The sequence below is a fragment of the Lithobates pipiens genome, unplaced genomic scaffold, assembly GCF_037356315.1.
Source record: "Lithobates pipiens isolate NorthernLeopardFrog02 unplaced genomic scaffold, aLitPip1_a1.2 Scaffold_23, whole genome shotgun sequence".
Taxonomy (NCBI): Eukaryota; Metazoa; Chordata; class Amphibia; order Anura; family Ranidae; genus Lithobates; species Lithobates pipiens.
Window position 1 is genome coordinate 319,730,500 of NW_027507785.1, and position 15,604 is coordinate 319,746,103.

At 42.8% G+C, this 15,604-nt stretch overlaps 1 protein-coding gene across 2 annotated transcripts in view; it reads left to right on the forward strand.

Moving 5' to 3' along the window:
- The window catches only part of LOC143926660 (E3 ubiquitin-protein ligase RNF170-like), a 28,695-nt gene extending 13,295 nt beyond the window's left edge, over positions 1–15,400 (forward strand). For both annotated transcript variants that reach the window (XM_077450601.1, XM_077450602.1), the window contains exons 4-6: positions 9,482–9,555; positions 11,562–11,669; positions 13,721–15,400. In XM_077450601.1, the coding sequence (XP_077306727.1) occupies positions 9,482–9,555; positions 11,562–11,669; positions 13,721–14,026 (488 nt within the window). In that variant the 3' untranslated portion in view covers positions 14,027–15,400. The remainder of the gene's footprint in view (positions 1–9,481; positions 9,556–11,561; positions 11,670–13,720) is intronic.
- Positions 15,401–15,604: the final 204 nt, after the last annotated feature.

A 15,604-nucleotide genomic window follows, 5' to 3' on the forward strand; every position in this document is an offset into this window, starting at 1 on the left:
AACCGGCGGCTGGTTTACTGGCTGAGTCAAAACACAAAGCTTAGATCTGGCCCGTAAAAAAAAATAACTGACGGGTCGCCGTACAAATCTTCACCGCCATAAATCTTCCATCGCGAAACGATGAGACTTCAAAGAATATTGAAGGGAGCAGAACTAAGGTTTTATAGTAAATGAGCAGCAATAGAGGAGAGACGAATGCAACTTTGATGCGCTAGTGTCACGGGTGGGTGGACATGCACCCCGAGCCCAACCGTTTTTTAAGCCAATTAGAGCCTTGAAAAAAAACACAAAAAAAAAACAAAAAACAAATGGAAATGCAAACTAGGGGGTGCCAGGTGAAGGTAAATTACCTCTGTTATCAGGGGCGGACTGACAACTCATGGGGCCCCCGGGCAATAGGAGATCATGGGGCCCCGGGCAATAGGAGATTGTGGGGCCCATGGGGCCCCCGGGCAATAGATTATGGGGCCCATGGGGCCCCCGGGCAATAGGAGATTATGGGGCCCCAGGACAATAGAAAATGATGGGGCAATAGATTATGGGGCCACACAATACACACACACGCAGTATGGGGCCACACAATACACACACAGAATACACATACACACACTGAAAAGGTACTGGAGAGGCGGGCAGCTATAATCTGGGGATTTTTTTAAAAACACAGATTTTTACATACTGTCCCTGGTTTTATTGAGGCTGGCAACCCTGATGGGGCCCCTTAGTTGCATGGGGCCCTCGGGCAGTGCCCGAAAGCCCGAATGGTCAGTCTGCCCCTGTCTGTTATATGTATTTCCTTTAGTTACCTGGAATTCAGCTTTTAAAAGTCCCGTGCTGTAAAGTCAATACATGAGTGTAATGCATTGTGTAAGATCCAGCACCAGCCAATCACAGGCCGCCCCTGACGCACACCCTCCACTATATCACTGAACAAATACCATTAGTCTGTCGTAGAAACGATGAAGTCGGGGTCAGGCTGTGTATCTTCTATGTGTATCTCCTATGTGTATCTCCTATGTGTATCTCCTATGTGTATCTCCTATGGAGGACGGAAACATTTAATGCAGCTGCAGAGGAAGCGTCGATCTGTTCCCGCTCAGCTCCCGCGTCCACCAACCTGACATTAGCCAAAGCTACCAGAAGACATAGGATAATATAATGTCACATTCGCTAAAGGGTGGCCATACACGCTACAACCTGATTATACCGTCTCACTAAAATTGACCAAAGCCATGTAACATGAGGACAAAACTATACAACCCAACCCATTTCTACCCAATCACAGAAGGCCATACGTTGCTCAGTTGTTGGTAGATCTAAAGTTTACCATACACTATTCAATCTGATTGTACAATAGCTGTATAATCTCCTTTAGATTTCCCAATTAATTAAAGTGGTGTTGCACATAAAAAAAAAAAAAAAAAAAAAAAGAATAATCAAAATTCCTAAAAAAAAAATTTAAAAATAATATTTGGAATAACTCACCTCTAAATGGCTGTTGCTAGGGGGTCCCTCGTAGTCTGCTTCCTTCAGTACCTGGGCTGGTGACATCACTTCCCTTCGGCGCAGGAAGGACTCAGCTCCGCCCCCTCCCTCCCGTCAGTCATCTGGGACATGCGACAGGTCCCAGATGACTGTGCGGCCAATTGCGGATCGCGCATGCACAGTCGGTGCCCGGCTGTGGTGCCCACAGTTAGAATTCCAGCGCCGCCGAGCGGAGGGGGAGGACGAGCGGGGCTTTGACCCCCCCCCCCCCACATCGCTGGACCCTGGGACAGGTAAGTGTCCGATTTTTAAAAGTCAGCAGCTGCAGTATTTGTAGCTGCTGACTTTACTTTTTTTTTTTTTTTTAAGGGGAACTCCTCTTTAAACTGTGGGAACCATGGGCCCCCACGACTGGCCCCGTCTTCATTGGCTCTTTTTGTTCCCTTGTAGGGAGGTCAAAGATAGCCTGTGATAGTAAGTAGGGTGTCAGAAGGAAAATGGGGGGTGGAGGGCCATACCAGCGGGCAGAAAGGAAGGTACTGTAAAAACCCACCAGCAGTACTAATTTCTTTCATAGATAAATGCCGCGTACACACGATCGGAATTTTCGTCTGAAAAGCCTTGGATGGTTTTTCCGAAGGAATTCCGCTCAAGCTTGTGTTACCTACACACGGTCACACCAAATTCTGACCGTCAAGAACGCTAGGACAAGCCGAGAAAATTAAGTTCAATGCTTCCGAGCCTGCTTCGAATTGTTTCCGAGCATGCGTAGGAATTTTGCGCCCCGGAGTTGCTACAGACGATCCGTTCGAAACTTCTTCCGTCTGAAAAATTGAGAACATGCACTCAATCTTTTTTGCTGGCCGAAATTCCGCCAGCAAAAGTCAGACGGAGAATACACACGGTCGTATTTTCCCGATGAAAAGCTCTCATCGGTCTTTTGCTGGCCGAATTTCTGATCGTGTGTACACGGCAATAGATATACAGGTTAGTATATTAGCCAAGGATCGGATCAGTCGCTCGATTTATTTGCCCTTTTTTTTGTGTGCGTTTTTGTTTTTTGTGCGTTGGTTAGTTTTTGTATGTTTGTGTATTTGAAGTTAATATTTGTAGATGTGTATATGTTGTATAGATGATATATGCAAGGAAAACAAAGAAACATTTCAGAACTTGCCTTGGACTGACCATATTTTTTAGAAATAAGGAAATTTTAGAAATAAGGAAATGATGTATTAGTTTAATAAGGAGATAAGTATTAGATTTTCCATCAAGAATGTATTATGGGATGTAACTGATAAAATTCTGTAATAAAGAAATATAAAGGAAAATAGTTTTTTTCCAAAACTATGTAATACGAGGACAAACCGAAAACAATGCATTTAAATAGTATCAAATCGGTTAGATTTAACCAATACATATATAAATAAAATGGTGAAGCGCTACCTTATCTCAAAATATATCATGTTGTAAACAGCTGTGCAAACTGTTGGCGCGATATAAATCCTGTATAATAATAATAATAATAATAATAATAATAATAATAATAATAATATCATAAAAGGTTCAAAATCAATGTAAACAGTGCCACCCAGTGGTTGCTTAGAGGATAGCAATATACTACTTAAAGTGGAGTTCTACCCACTTTTACAACTTTGTCTTAAAGGAACGACAACCCCTCCACCACTCGATTTTGGATCATTTTTTTTCTTACTGTTTATGAAGTACCTTGTGTACTTCCCTCCTAGGTCGGCCAGTGCGTCACGTCCATACCTCCCAACTGTCCCTGATTTTGAGGGACTGTCCCTGATTTGGAGCAATGTCCCTCTGTCCCCCTCTTTCCTCCTCAATTGTCCCTCATTTTGGTCTGATCTATATAGATGTATATAAAATGCACTTTTTATCTTTCTTAAAGTGTTTCCCAGAGCTAAACCTTTCATCTGATTTCTAAATTGCTGCATCTGTAAATTCCAAAAGCCAATATAAAGGAAGAATAGCGGTAAAGAAAAAGTACTTGTGGGTTTACCCAATCTTGGTTTTTTTTGTACAATTTTCCTTTAAGGGGGCGTGGAAAGGGGTGTGTCCTATACCTGCATACTTTTGCTGATAGGTGTCCCTCATTCCCATCTCAAAAAGTTGGGAGGTGTGGTCACGTCCTCTTCTCCCCTTCGCTGCCTTCTGGGACCTGTGTGTGTCCCGGGAAAGATGACGGGGGGCCATTCAGGAAGCGCCGCCTGACTCGCAGTATGTGCAGTATGAAAACGGCGGTGAAGCCTGAAGGCTCCACTGCCGGTTTCACTTAGTTGGAATGGCTGCGCCTGCACCCAATCCGATGGACGGAACGGCCTTGGTGGATGGGGACGACATTGTGGGCTCCGTGGACAGTGGGGGGTTCGGGGGGTCTTGCTCGGCTGGAGATACGGAGGTTCGGTGTTCCCAGGTTTGGGGGCTCTTGGAGCTCCTCCTGGAGCTCATTACACAATAATTTTGTCATTTTTTTCTTTTATTTTTTTTCTTTATTCTCATCGGGGGGAATCCCCCCCCCCTCTGTTTAAATAAGGAGAGGGCGCCCTGCTTGTGCCAATCGGCGTCTTGGAGCAATGTGATAGGAAGGCCGTGGCTCGGTGCTCCCCGCCCTTCCCTGGCACAGCCCTGACTTTTAATTTCCTGCCATCAGGTAGTGTGGCAAGGTCACTGTGTCCTGTCCCGAAGGATGACCGGGCAGGCAGAACCATAAACCAATCGGCTGTGGCGTAAATAATGGGAACGCCACGTAATTATGACTCGGCCGCTTTGCTCTCTCTTGCATCACTCTATCGCAACCATCTGAAAGCTAACCCGACTTCCAGGATGGTAGGGGTTAAATTATCTCCTCTGTTTGACATTGCATCACCCGTAAACCCGCGGTGACATGGCGCCGAGCCCAGCAGCACCTGATTGGACACGGTCCTGGATGCGATCGTTGTTTTAGAGGTTTTTTTCTTTTTTCTTTCTTGCTCCATTGGACTTCTGGGCTATTTTTAAATCCTTTTTCTTGACACAATGAGGAGACACGGGTGTTTCGCTGAGGGAGACTATGGCCACACATCACGGGATTTGGAAAATATTCAGGACTTATTGGTCAAAATCGGCTTTGATGCTGATTGATGAAGTATATATATATACGTCAGGGGGACATGGATTGGCCCTATCCCACTTGCCTTTTCTTTTAAATACTTAGGGGTCCAAGTTGGCTGCACGCAACATAAAGGACTATAGCCGTCTTAACATATCCCCATCCCCCAAACGCTTTCGAGATCGCGTTAAAACGTGGAAGTCTTTTATCAGTGGCAGGGAGAGTAATCGTAATCAAAATTAATCTTATGCCCCAATTACTTTACTTCCTCCCATAGGCGTGCGCACAGAGTTTGCCAGGTGTGCTTGGGCACATCCCAATCACCCCCATGAAGCACAGATTCCCACACCTCCCAACTTTTTGAGATGGGAATGAGGGACACCTATCAGCAAAAGTATGCAGGCATAGGACACACCCCCTGGCCACACCCCCTTAAAGGAGAATTGTACAAAAAAACAAAATTGGTTAAACCCACAAGTGCTTTTTTTTTACCACTACTATTCATTTATGTTGGCTTTTGGAATTTACAAATGCAGCAATTTAGAAATCGGATGAAAGGTTTGGCGCTGGAAAACACCTTTTGATCGATAAAAAGTGCATTTTATATACACCTTTATAGATCAGACCAAAATGAGGGACAAATGAGGAGGAATGAGGGACAGAGGGTTATTGCATTGCTCCTAATCAGGGACAGCTGGAAGTGATGGATTCCCCCTGTTTAGACTCCTGATATTTCACCAATGCCCCTAATGGGGCTCCTAGCAATGTTGTAAAAGAAAAATAATAATAAAAATACAATAAAAGAATAATAAAAAAACTACTAACACCGTCCACTGACCTACTGACACCAATCTCTGCCCTCCTGGCACAGTCAGTATATATACACATGGGCACACAGGGGCATACAGTATTTGTTTGAGCGTCGGGGTGCACACCGTAATGCAATAGGCTGCACACACCTGTGCTTCCTCCATAACTCCCCATTAATGACCCCTTTAACCAGTTGAGATCCGCGCTATAGCCAAATGATGGCTACAGAGCGGACCCCCTTTGCCGGGACTACGTCTATTGACATCGTCCCGTGCACGAGCGGCCTGCGCGCCCCCTGAGGGGCGGGCGCGGCGCGCTCTGTGATCGGCGAGTCTATGAGACTCGCCTGATCACGGATCCGAGCAAGGGGTCGATCCCGACCCCTTACCACGTCATCAGCTGTCAGCCAATGACAGCTGATCATGTGATATAACGGAGCCGGTAATCGGCTATTATTCCTCCTCGTGCTGACAGCGCGAGGAGAGAAAAAAAGAGCCGATCACCGGCGGCCGTGATCGGGACATCAGTCCCGATCACAGCCAGCCCTGCCAGTGCCCACCTGCCCCCTGCCAGTGCCACCTCATCAATAAATAAGTGCCCCCCGTCAGTGCCACCCAGCAGTGCCCATAGTGCCATCCAGCAGTGCCCATAGTGCCACCCATCAGTGCCCACAGTGCCACCCATCAGTGCCTACAGTGCCACCCATCAGTGCCCGCAATCTGCCTCAACAACGGTGCTGCACCCCAGTGCCACATATCCGTGCCCATCAGTGTCATCTACCAGTGCCCATCAGTGCCGCCGATCAGTGCCCCTTAGTGCCACCTATCAGAGCCACCTATCAGTGCCCATTAGTCCCATCTATCAGTGGTACCTATCAGTGCCCCTTAGTGCCACCCATCCGTGCCATCTTATCTGTGCCCATCTGTGCCGCCTTATCTGTGCCCATCAGTACTACCTTATCTGTGCCCATCGGTACTACCTTATCTGTGCCTATTGGTGCCACCTAAACTATGCCTATCAGTGCCCACCAGTGCAGCCTATCAGTGCCCACCAGTGCAGCCTATCAGTGCCGCCTCATCAGCGCACTTCAATGAAGGAGAAAAATGACCTGTTTGCAAAATTTTATAACAAACTATTAAACATGATTTTTTTATTTTTTTATTTTGCATATTTTTTTGTTTGTTTAGCAAAAAATAAAACTCCCAGCTGTAATTAAATACCACCAAAAGAAAGTTCTATTTGTGGGAAAAAAATTATAAAAATTTCATTTGGGTACAGTGTTGTATGACCGCGCAATTGTCATTCAAAGTGCATCAGCGCTGAAAGCTGAAAATTGGTCTGGGCAGGAGGGGGGTTTAAGTGCCCAGTCAGCAAGTGGTTAAAAGCCATTCAGAATTGTTAAACTCCATATTCTGTATGTTAATATGGCAAAGCCATACTCCTAGAACAAAGCTTGAGCATCTGCAGCATCCTAGGGATGATGTGTGTGGCGGCCAGCAAGCGGTTAAAGCAGCTCAGTGCCAAATTGTAAAAAGTGCTCTGGTCAGGAAGGGGGTAAAACCTTCTGGGGGGTGAAGTGTCTCAGAAAACGTTATTTATTTATTTTTTTTCAGTCTTTTTTCATTTGTTTAGCAAAAAATTAAAAACCCAACGGTGAATAAATCCCACCAAAAGCTCTATTTGTCTCAAAAATAATGATAAAAATGTCAATTGGGTACAGAGTTGCATTAAAGCACGATTGTCATTCAAAGGGTGACAGCGCTGAAAGCTGAAAATTGGCCTGGGCAGGAAAGGGGGTGAAAGTGCCCCGGTATTGAAGTGGTTAATGAACACAAAGCTGCATCAGTTTTTCGCCTTTTGTATCTGCCTGGAGTTGTGAAACGACACAGATCAGCACCGGCTCGGTAATGGAGGAAGCAGCTATAGAGAAAATGGAGCTTTATCTGCCGGCTGGGCAATAAGGCCAGCTGGGCATCCCTCCTCAGGAAGTGCCCGGGGTCCTGGGCTGGATGAATAAGTCAATTGTGTACCTTGAAGGAACCATCAACCAATTACGGGCAGGAAACGCGCCTGACCCAATTTGTCCTCATTCCTGCTCAGCTGGCCTTTCATTTTCACACTGATCCCGGAACATATGTCCAGGAAATCACCAGGAAAACCGGAAAATAGAAATATGTATTCATGTGTCCCATGTAATTATCAGTGTCCTCCTTCAGTGCCCACCATTAATGGAGCCAGGCACCTGTGGAGCTTCTGCATTTGTTGGCTTTTTAACCCTTCACACGGCGTTCTTCACCACCGAGAGATCTTACTATTGCCTGAGAGCCCATTAAACCCAAGAAACAGGAAAATATAAAGAGTGAGTACCCCCCTGGTACAAAGGGACTTTATGGGCGAACTTTTAAATGATACAATGTATTGAAAAAGATAGAAAAAATTATTATTTCATAACAACAGTGTAGTGGTCAAAAATAACAACCAAACACAAAGAATGATACATAATATCCATATATAGTGTACAAGAAAAGAGCACTTCTCCTAAGGCCACAGGAGATGTGCTTTTTTCTTGTTCATTATATATGGATATTATGTATCATTTTTTGTGTACGGTTGTTATTTTTGACCACTACAATGTTTTTATGAAATAATACATTTTTCTATCTTTTTCAATTCACTGTGTCATTTAAAAGTTTGCCCATAAAGTCCCTTTGTACCAGGGGGGTACTTACTCTTTATATTTAATATAATTGGGATGGTGGCAACAACAAATGGAGTTGTATCTCCATAATGGTTCTTCTTAGATAAGAAATAGGAAAAAGTTATATATTTGTTAAAATATATAAAATATATATTTTATATATTATATTATATATATATATATATATATATATATATATATATATATATATATATATATATATATAATATTATATATATAATATTTGTAAAACTGCCTGAAATTTGTCTTTTTGGGGTTTTATTTCAGCTTTATAAATACTATATTATTATTATTAATAATAATAATAATAATAATAATAATATTATATATACTATAATTAGGGTTACCAGGCCTTCCTGTCCAACATCAGTGCCTGACCTCACAAATGCGCTTCAAACATTCCCTAAACCTTGTGGACGGCCTTCCCAGAAAGTTGAAGCTGTTATAGCTGCAATGGGAGGGCCAACTCAATATTGAACCCTACGGACTAAGACTGGGATGCTATTAAAGTTCATATGCGTGTAAGGGCATGCGTCCCAGTACTTTTGACACTATAGTTAGGGTTGCCACCTCATCCCTTTAAACCCGAACGCATCTGAATTACTCAGGTTCTGAGGCTAATTAAATGCAGATAAGGCACCAAGTGAGTTTAATTACTAACTTAATTAGCTACAGAACCTGTGCAATTAATATGTGCTTGGGTTTAAAGGGATGAGGTGGCAACCCTAACTATATTGTCAAAAGTATTGGGACGCCTGCCTTCACACGCGCATGAACTTTAATGGCAGCCCAGTCTTAGTCTATAGGATTCTATATTGAGTTGGCCCACTCTTTGCAGCTATAACAGCTTCAAATCTTCTGGGAAGGATGTCCACAAGGTTTAGGGAATGTTTGAAGCGCATTTGTGAGGTCAGGCACTGATGTTGGACGGGAAGGCCTGACACGCGGTCTCCGCTCTAATTCATCCTAAAGGTGTTCTATCGGGTTGAGTTTAGGACTCTGTGAAGGCCAGTCAAGTTCCTCCACCCCCAAACTCGCTCATCCGTGTCTTTAGGGACCTTGCTTTATGAACCCTAACAAAGCGGTACCAAATCCTATTTAAAATCCATGTTTTAGCTTGGGATGTCCAACAAGCTCATACAGGTGTGATGATCCGGTGCAAAAATATTGTCCATAAAGTATACGCCATCATTTACAGTATACCGGGGGTGATGGAACATTAAAACTCCTGCTTTTGCAACAGTATTCATAATCTACATTTAGCATAGAATTGAATATTGTTAATTATTTGTTGTTGATACGAATAATGAAAAGAAGACCTGTAATTTAATTATTGTTCTGTTTGTGCCTTTCAGGTTCCTGTCTTATCGAGTACTGGAAGCACGACCCATGGATGGGAGCCATCAGTTGCCCCCTCTGCAGGCAAAAGGTATTGTTATTTATATAAACCAGTGATCTCCAAACTGTGGTCCGGGGTGGCCCTTTGCTTTCCTTTATCTGGCCCTTGGGGCACTATTCTTCCCACTGACGCCAACAATGGGGCAATAATTTGTGCACTGACACCAGCAATGGGGCACTATTCCTTTAACCAATACTAATGATTGGGGTACTATTCTTCCCACAGACACCAATTATGGGCCACTATTCCTCCCACTGAAACCAATGATGGGGCACTATTCCTCCCACTGATGCCAATGATGGGTGCTATTCCTCCCACTGACACCAATGATGGAGTACTATTCCTTCACTGATACCAATGCTGGGGTTCTATTCCTCCGACTGACACTTATGATGGGGAACTATTCCTCCCAGACTCAAATGATGGGGCACTATTTCACCCACTGACAGCAATGATGGGACACTATTCCTCCCAGACATCAATGATGGGCACTATTCCTCCCACTGACACCAATGATGGGGCACTATTCCTCCCACTGACACCAATGATGGGGCACTATTCCTTCACTGATACCAATGCTGGGGTTCTATTCCTCCGACTGACACTTATGATGGGGAACTATTCCTCCCAGACAAATGATCGGGCACTATTCCACCCACTGACAGCAATGATGGGACACTATTCCTCCCAGACACCAATGATGGGACACTATTCCTTTCACTGATACCAATGCTGGGGTTCTATTACTCCCACAGACACCCATGATGGGGCATTATTCCTTCCACTGATACAAATGATGGGGCACTATTCCTCCCACTGTCACTTATGTTGGGGAACTATTCCTCCCAGACACCAATGATGGGGCACTAATAATTCCCCTAATACAAAAGATAGGACACTGTTTAATCCCACTGATGCCAGGATATTTTCTACTCCCATTGGCTATGGTCCGGACCCCCTAAAGTCTGAAGGACAGTAAACTGACTGTTTGTTCAGAACGTTTGGAGACCCCTGATAAAAACAATGGCATTATCAAAAAGTCCATGTCAAGATCAGTGATGATCGGACATCAGTTCAGTGAATGGTGATTGGTTGCTATGTTACTGTAGTTTTGCTCTTTGCATTTGCTTTACTGAAGAAGGTTTGCCATAGACCAAACAAAGACAGACAGGTCTTTGTGAACAAAATATCTGGTATTCCTTGAGCAAGTCATCCAAACACTGGGACACGCCATTAGAACCATGAATCCTCCTTAGGGGCCAATGTGTGTGTACTGGAGGTGGGATCCCAATCGATAATGACCAACGTGTGTGTGCTGGAGGTGGAACTCACTATGGAAAGACCAATGTGTGTGTCTTGGAGGTGGGATGTCACTGGGAAAAAAAAATCAACAAGTGTGCACAAAGATAGGTCCATAAAGACATGGTTTCACCAGTTTGGTGTGGAGGAACTCACGTGGCCTCAACCCTGCTGAAGGCCTATAGTATGAATTGGAACTCTGATTGTGAGCCAGGTCTTCTAGTTCAACATCAGTAACTGACCTCACAAATGCTCTCTTTGCTGAATGGGCACAAATTCGCACACCGACATCCTCCAGAATCTTGTGGAAAGCCTTCCTAGATGTGTTGAGACTGTTAAAGCCACAAAGGAGGCAACTCCATATTAATAGCCATGGTTGTGGAATGGGATGTTCAACAAGCTCCTATAGGTGTGATGGTCAGATGTCCACAAACGTGGCCATATACTGTATTGTAGCAACTAATAGTGATCAATAACACATAACTGAAGCATTGTTTGATCATGTAAGATTAATTGTTACTACTGCTACATGCTACATGTGTATTGTATATCTGTAGGTAGCCATGTTTTCTTATGTTATGTTATCCATTGCAACCCTTAGCTCAACTATGCTAATACAATCTCTAGCAATTACTCATTATGTCTGGCCTCCTCTGAGCTCAGGTTTCCCATCTAAACATCTTCATCTTCCATCAAATCTTACAATCCTGCTATAAAAGTTTCTTTTTCTTTGGCAGGTCTGTTACCTTTGCAACATTTGTGATGTCCAACAAGATAGTATGAACAGGGAGATGCAAAAAGATATCAGACATTACAATAATCGCTTTTCTGGACGACCTCGACCTGTAAGTATTTCACTTCATAGAGATTTTCAAAAACTCTGCTGAGTTTTGTGAATCTACTTTTTTTTTTAACCCCCCCCCCCCCCCCCCATAACATACACCAATATGTAAGTGTTAATTTTGTTAACTAAAATATTTTCGTCGACTAAACTAACACTATTTTAGTCTACTAAAATACGACTTTAACTAAAACAATTCAGATGACAAAAATATGACTAGAACTAAAATAGCATTTTAGTCAAAAGGCTATGACTAAAGCTAAATCAAAATCTGACGTCAAAATTAATAACACTTGTTATATATCACAACGGCTAAATCTGTGTCTGTAGTGCATGTTCAAACCTTATTAATACCAGAAATAATAACATGTTATTACATAGTTACATAGTTAGTCAGGTTGAAAAAAGACACAAGTCCATCCAGTTCAACCTTAAAAACAAATAAATAAAATAAAAAATAATCGTACAATCCAAATACCCAATTTTATGCCCACAATTGATCCAGAGGAAGGCGAAAAAAACCCCAGCAGAGCATGCTCCAATTTGCTATTTGCTATTAGATTTTTACTCCAGGAGTATATAGCAAGTTTAGAAATTCAAGAGAAATGCTTAAATAGAGAATTATAATTTAACTAAACCCATTCGATTTGAGTTGACTAATATGATTTTAGTGGACTAAAATGTACTGGAGAATTGTAGTTGACTAAAATATGACTAAAACTAAAATCCACGTTAGTCAAAAGACTATAAATAAAATTCAATTGAAATTTAACTGACCATAACATATACAGCAAGTGGGGGATTTAAAGGAAACCTATACTGAAAGAGATATGGGTTTGTCATTGCTAAGGCCGCGTACACACGCGCGGATTGTTTGCCCAACTTAGTCCGCTGAACCGTGTTTCAGCGGACAATCCGCTCGTGTGTGGGTTTCAGCGGACTTTTTCAGCGGACAGTCTGACGGACTTTGTCTTTCGGAATTTCCGTAATTTTGTCCGTCCAAACTTGGTTTTGTCCGTTCAAACTTGGTTTCAGCGGACAGTCCGCTCGTGTGTAGGCAAGTTGGACGGACTAAGTATGGCGCATGCTCAGAAAGGATTTACACGGCCAAAGGTTGCATTGCAGTGTATTGGACGTCGTTTTTCTAGTCCCGTCGTACGTGCTGTACACGTCATCACGCAAGTTTTTAGCAGACTGTCTGTTCATCGTGTGTGGTCAAGTCCGTTCATTCAAAAGTTGAACGGACTGTCTGTCGGATTGTCTGACGAACTTAGTTGGGCAGACAATCCACCCGTGTGTACGCGGCCTAAGTCTTTTCCAGGCTATCAAGCTTATTCAATGGCTTCAATACTTTTTTGAGTCACCAACTCAGAACAAGAAAGCAGATCAGTGGTTATGATTTAACTGTCTACGCTGTTATTCCAATCAGCGATTCGAAAAGAATTGAAGCCAGAGATGGCCAGGCAAGTAGCGTCTTTTCCTGGCCATCTCTGGCTTCGGTAATTTTTCATTTATAATTTCTGCATATTTCGGGTTGGAAATTACATCACTGTGACATCATAGGTTAGTATCATGCTGGTGGCTATGATTGGTTGGTGGTTCATATGATCTTAAGTTGCTAAAGCTCACATTATTTTGAGTAGGGAATGGATAAAACCCCTAATATTTGATATGCTGTCTGTATCCTATTGGTGAGACCTCACTTCACATACAGTCCTAGAGAAATTACAATAACCAACTAGTAATCTCTCCAAAATTAGGGGAACTCCCTTTTTATTTGTCAACAGAAGATGTGTCTCCATTGAACTATTCCCCCCACATTTTTTTCTAGTGACCAGTATAAAATATTAGATTTCCCATCACTTTCTCACCAGGACAAACAAAAAGTTGAATTTCCACAGACAGCAATAAAATCTTGATAGAGGTTCTAACCCTTCCACAATGTGTCAAAAAGCAATAAAACAATTTTGGCTTTGATATAGTTTATCCCTTAGTTGCTTTATCCATCTAAAATAAAAACTGTTGCTTCAACTAAGCTTTTTATTTTTGTCTCAGCTCACAGATTACTTGTATGACCTTCCATTATTACTGAACCTCGCTCTGAGAAGGGTCTTCACCATGGGTGGACTCGTGATGATCTTCTGTCTTAGACTGGTCGTCTGCTCCTTTGGGGCCATCACGTTCTTGTCTTCACCATTCACCGTCGTCCCCGACCCCCTGTGTGGAATCCTCAGCACCATCGATGATCTGGTCGTGGTTTTTCTTCTTCTTATCTGCATGATAAACATCAGCCTGCAGTTCCGGTCAGAAGGAATGACCATAGTCCAGACAGCCACGCAGAGCATCTTGTCCGAGTCTTGACCAGAGACCAACTGCTTCTCTGTGATTGCAAGCTAAAGACCTGATCTAATGACTTGATCCTCAACATCATGGCAACAGTGGATACAATCGCCATTTGCTGTCTTCCCCAACCCTTGTGTGGAAATCTCAGCACCATCGATGATCTGGTAGTGGTCTTTTTTCCTTATCTGCATGATAAACATCAGTCAACCGTTCCAATCTGAAGGAAAGAGCATAGACTGGTGGTCTGCTCTTTTCGGGACATCACGTTCTTGTCTTCATATTCACCGTTGTCCCTGACCCCTTGTGTAAAATCCTCAGCATCATCTGTGATCTAGTTGTGGTCTTTCTTTTTGATATCTGCATGATAAACATCAGCCAGCAGTTCTGGTTGGAAGGAAAGACTATGATCCAGATAGCCATATAGAGCATCCTCTCTGACTCCAGACTAAAGACTTGCAAACTAAAGACCTGATCTAATGACTTGATACTCAACATCATGGCAACGGTGGAGACAATCGCCATTTGCTGTCTTCCTCAACCCTTGTGTGGAAATCTCAGCACCATGGATGATCTGGTAGTGGTCTTTTTTTCCTTATCTGCATGATAAACATCAGTCAACCATTCCACTCTGAAGGAAAGATCATGGACTGGTGGTCTGCTCTTTTCGGGACATCGCGTTCTTGCCTTCATATTCATCGTTGTCCCTGACCCCTTTTGTAAAATCCTCAGCATCATCGGTGATCTAGTTGTGGTCTTTCTTTTTGATATCTTCAGATAGCCATATAGAGCATCCTCTCTGACTCCAGACCAGGGACCACCTGCAAACTAAAGACTTGCTCTAATGGCTTGATCCTCAACATCATGGCAACAGTGGAGACAATTCAAAATTGACCTGGACTGATATCTACATGCTAGACTTTATGAAATGACCTTCATTCAAACATCTGAAGCACTGGACTTTTCATGTTGGACTTTATTCTACATTTTCACTCTCATAGAGCCGTTGAGATAGGACATTGGAACTTTTTATTTTCAGATTTTAGGTCTTCTAGATTGCTCCACAATTTGTTTGTCTTGTAAAGGGGCAAAAAAAAAGTAAGAAAGAAAAGACCATTTAGAGGACTTGCTAAATCAATCGTCAACGGAAGCCGTTAAAACCGTGTAATGGTATTGGTTCCAAAAACCAATGGGGACCTTGTGAATTCAGCTTGTGCTCCCAACTCATTTTTACTTGAATGTACTGTAATATATGTTACATAATATGTACACAAACTATATTTTATTTTATTATTTGTATATTTGCAGTAAAATGTACAAGTTTATATATTTTTTTCTGTATGTCCTGTTTACACATGTATCCCATTGGATGGGGAATAAATGGTACACAGTTTATACCTGCAACTTTATTTAATTCTTTCATGACCAGAGGTCATTGATTTTTTTTTTTTTTCTTTGTTAAACTTCAATTTCTACTTTTTTGTAAAGCTAAATTGCAGTTTTGGCAATGATTACATCTTTTTAGAGCCCTGGTGCCCAACCTGCAGCCCTTTAGTATATGATGTGCGGCCCTCGGACCTCAGCAGTCTGTAGTGGGAA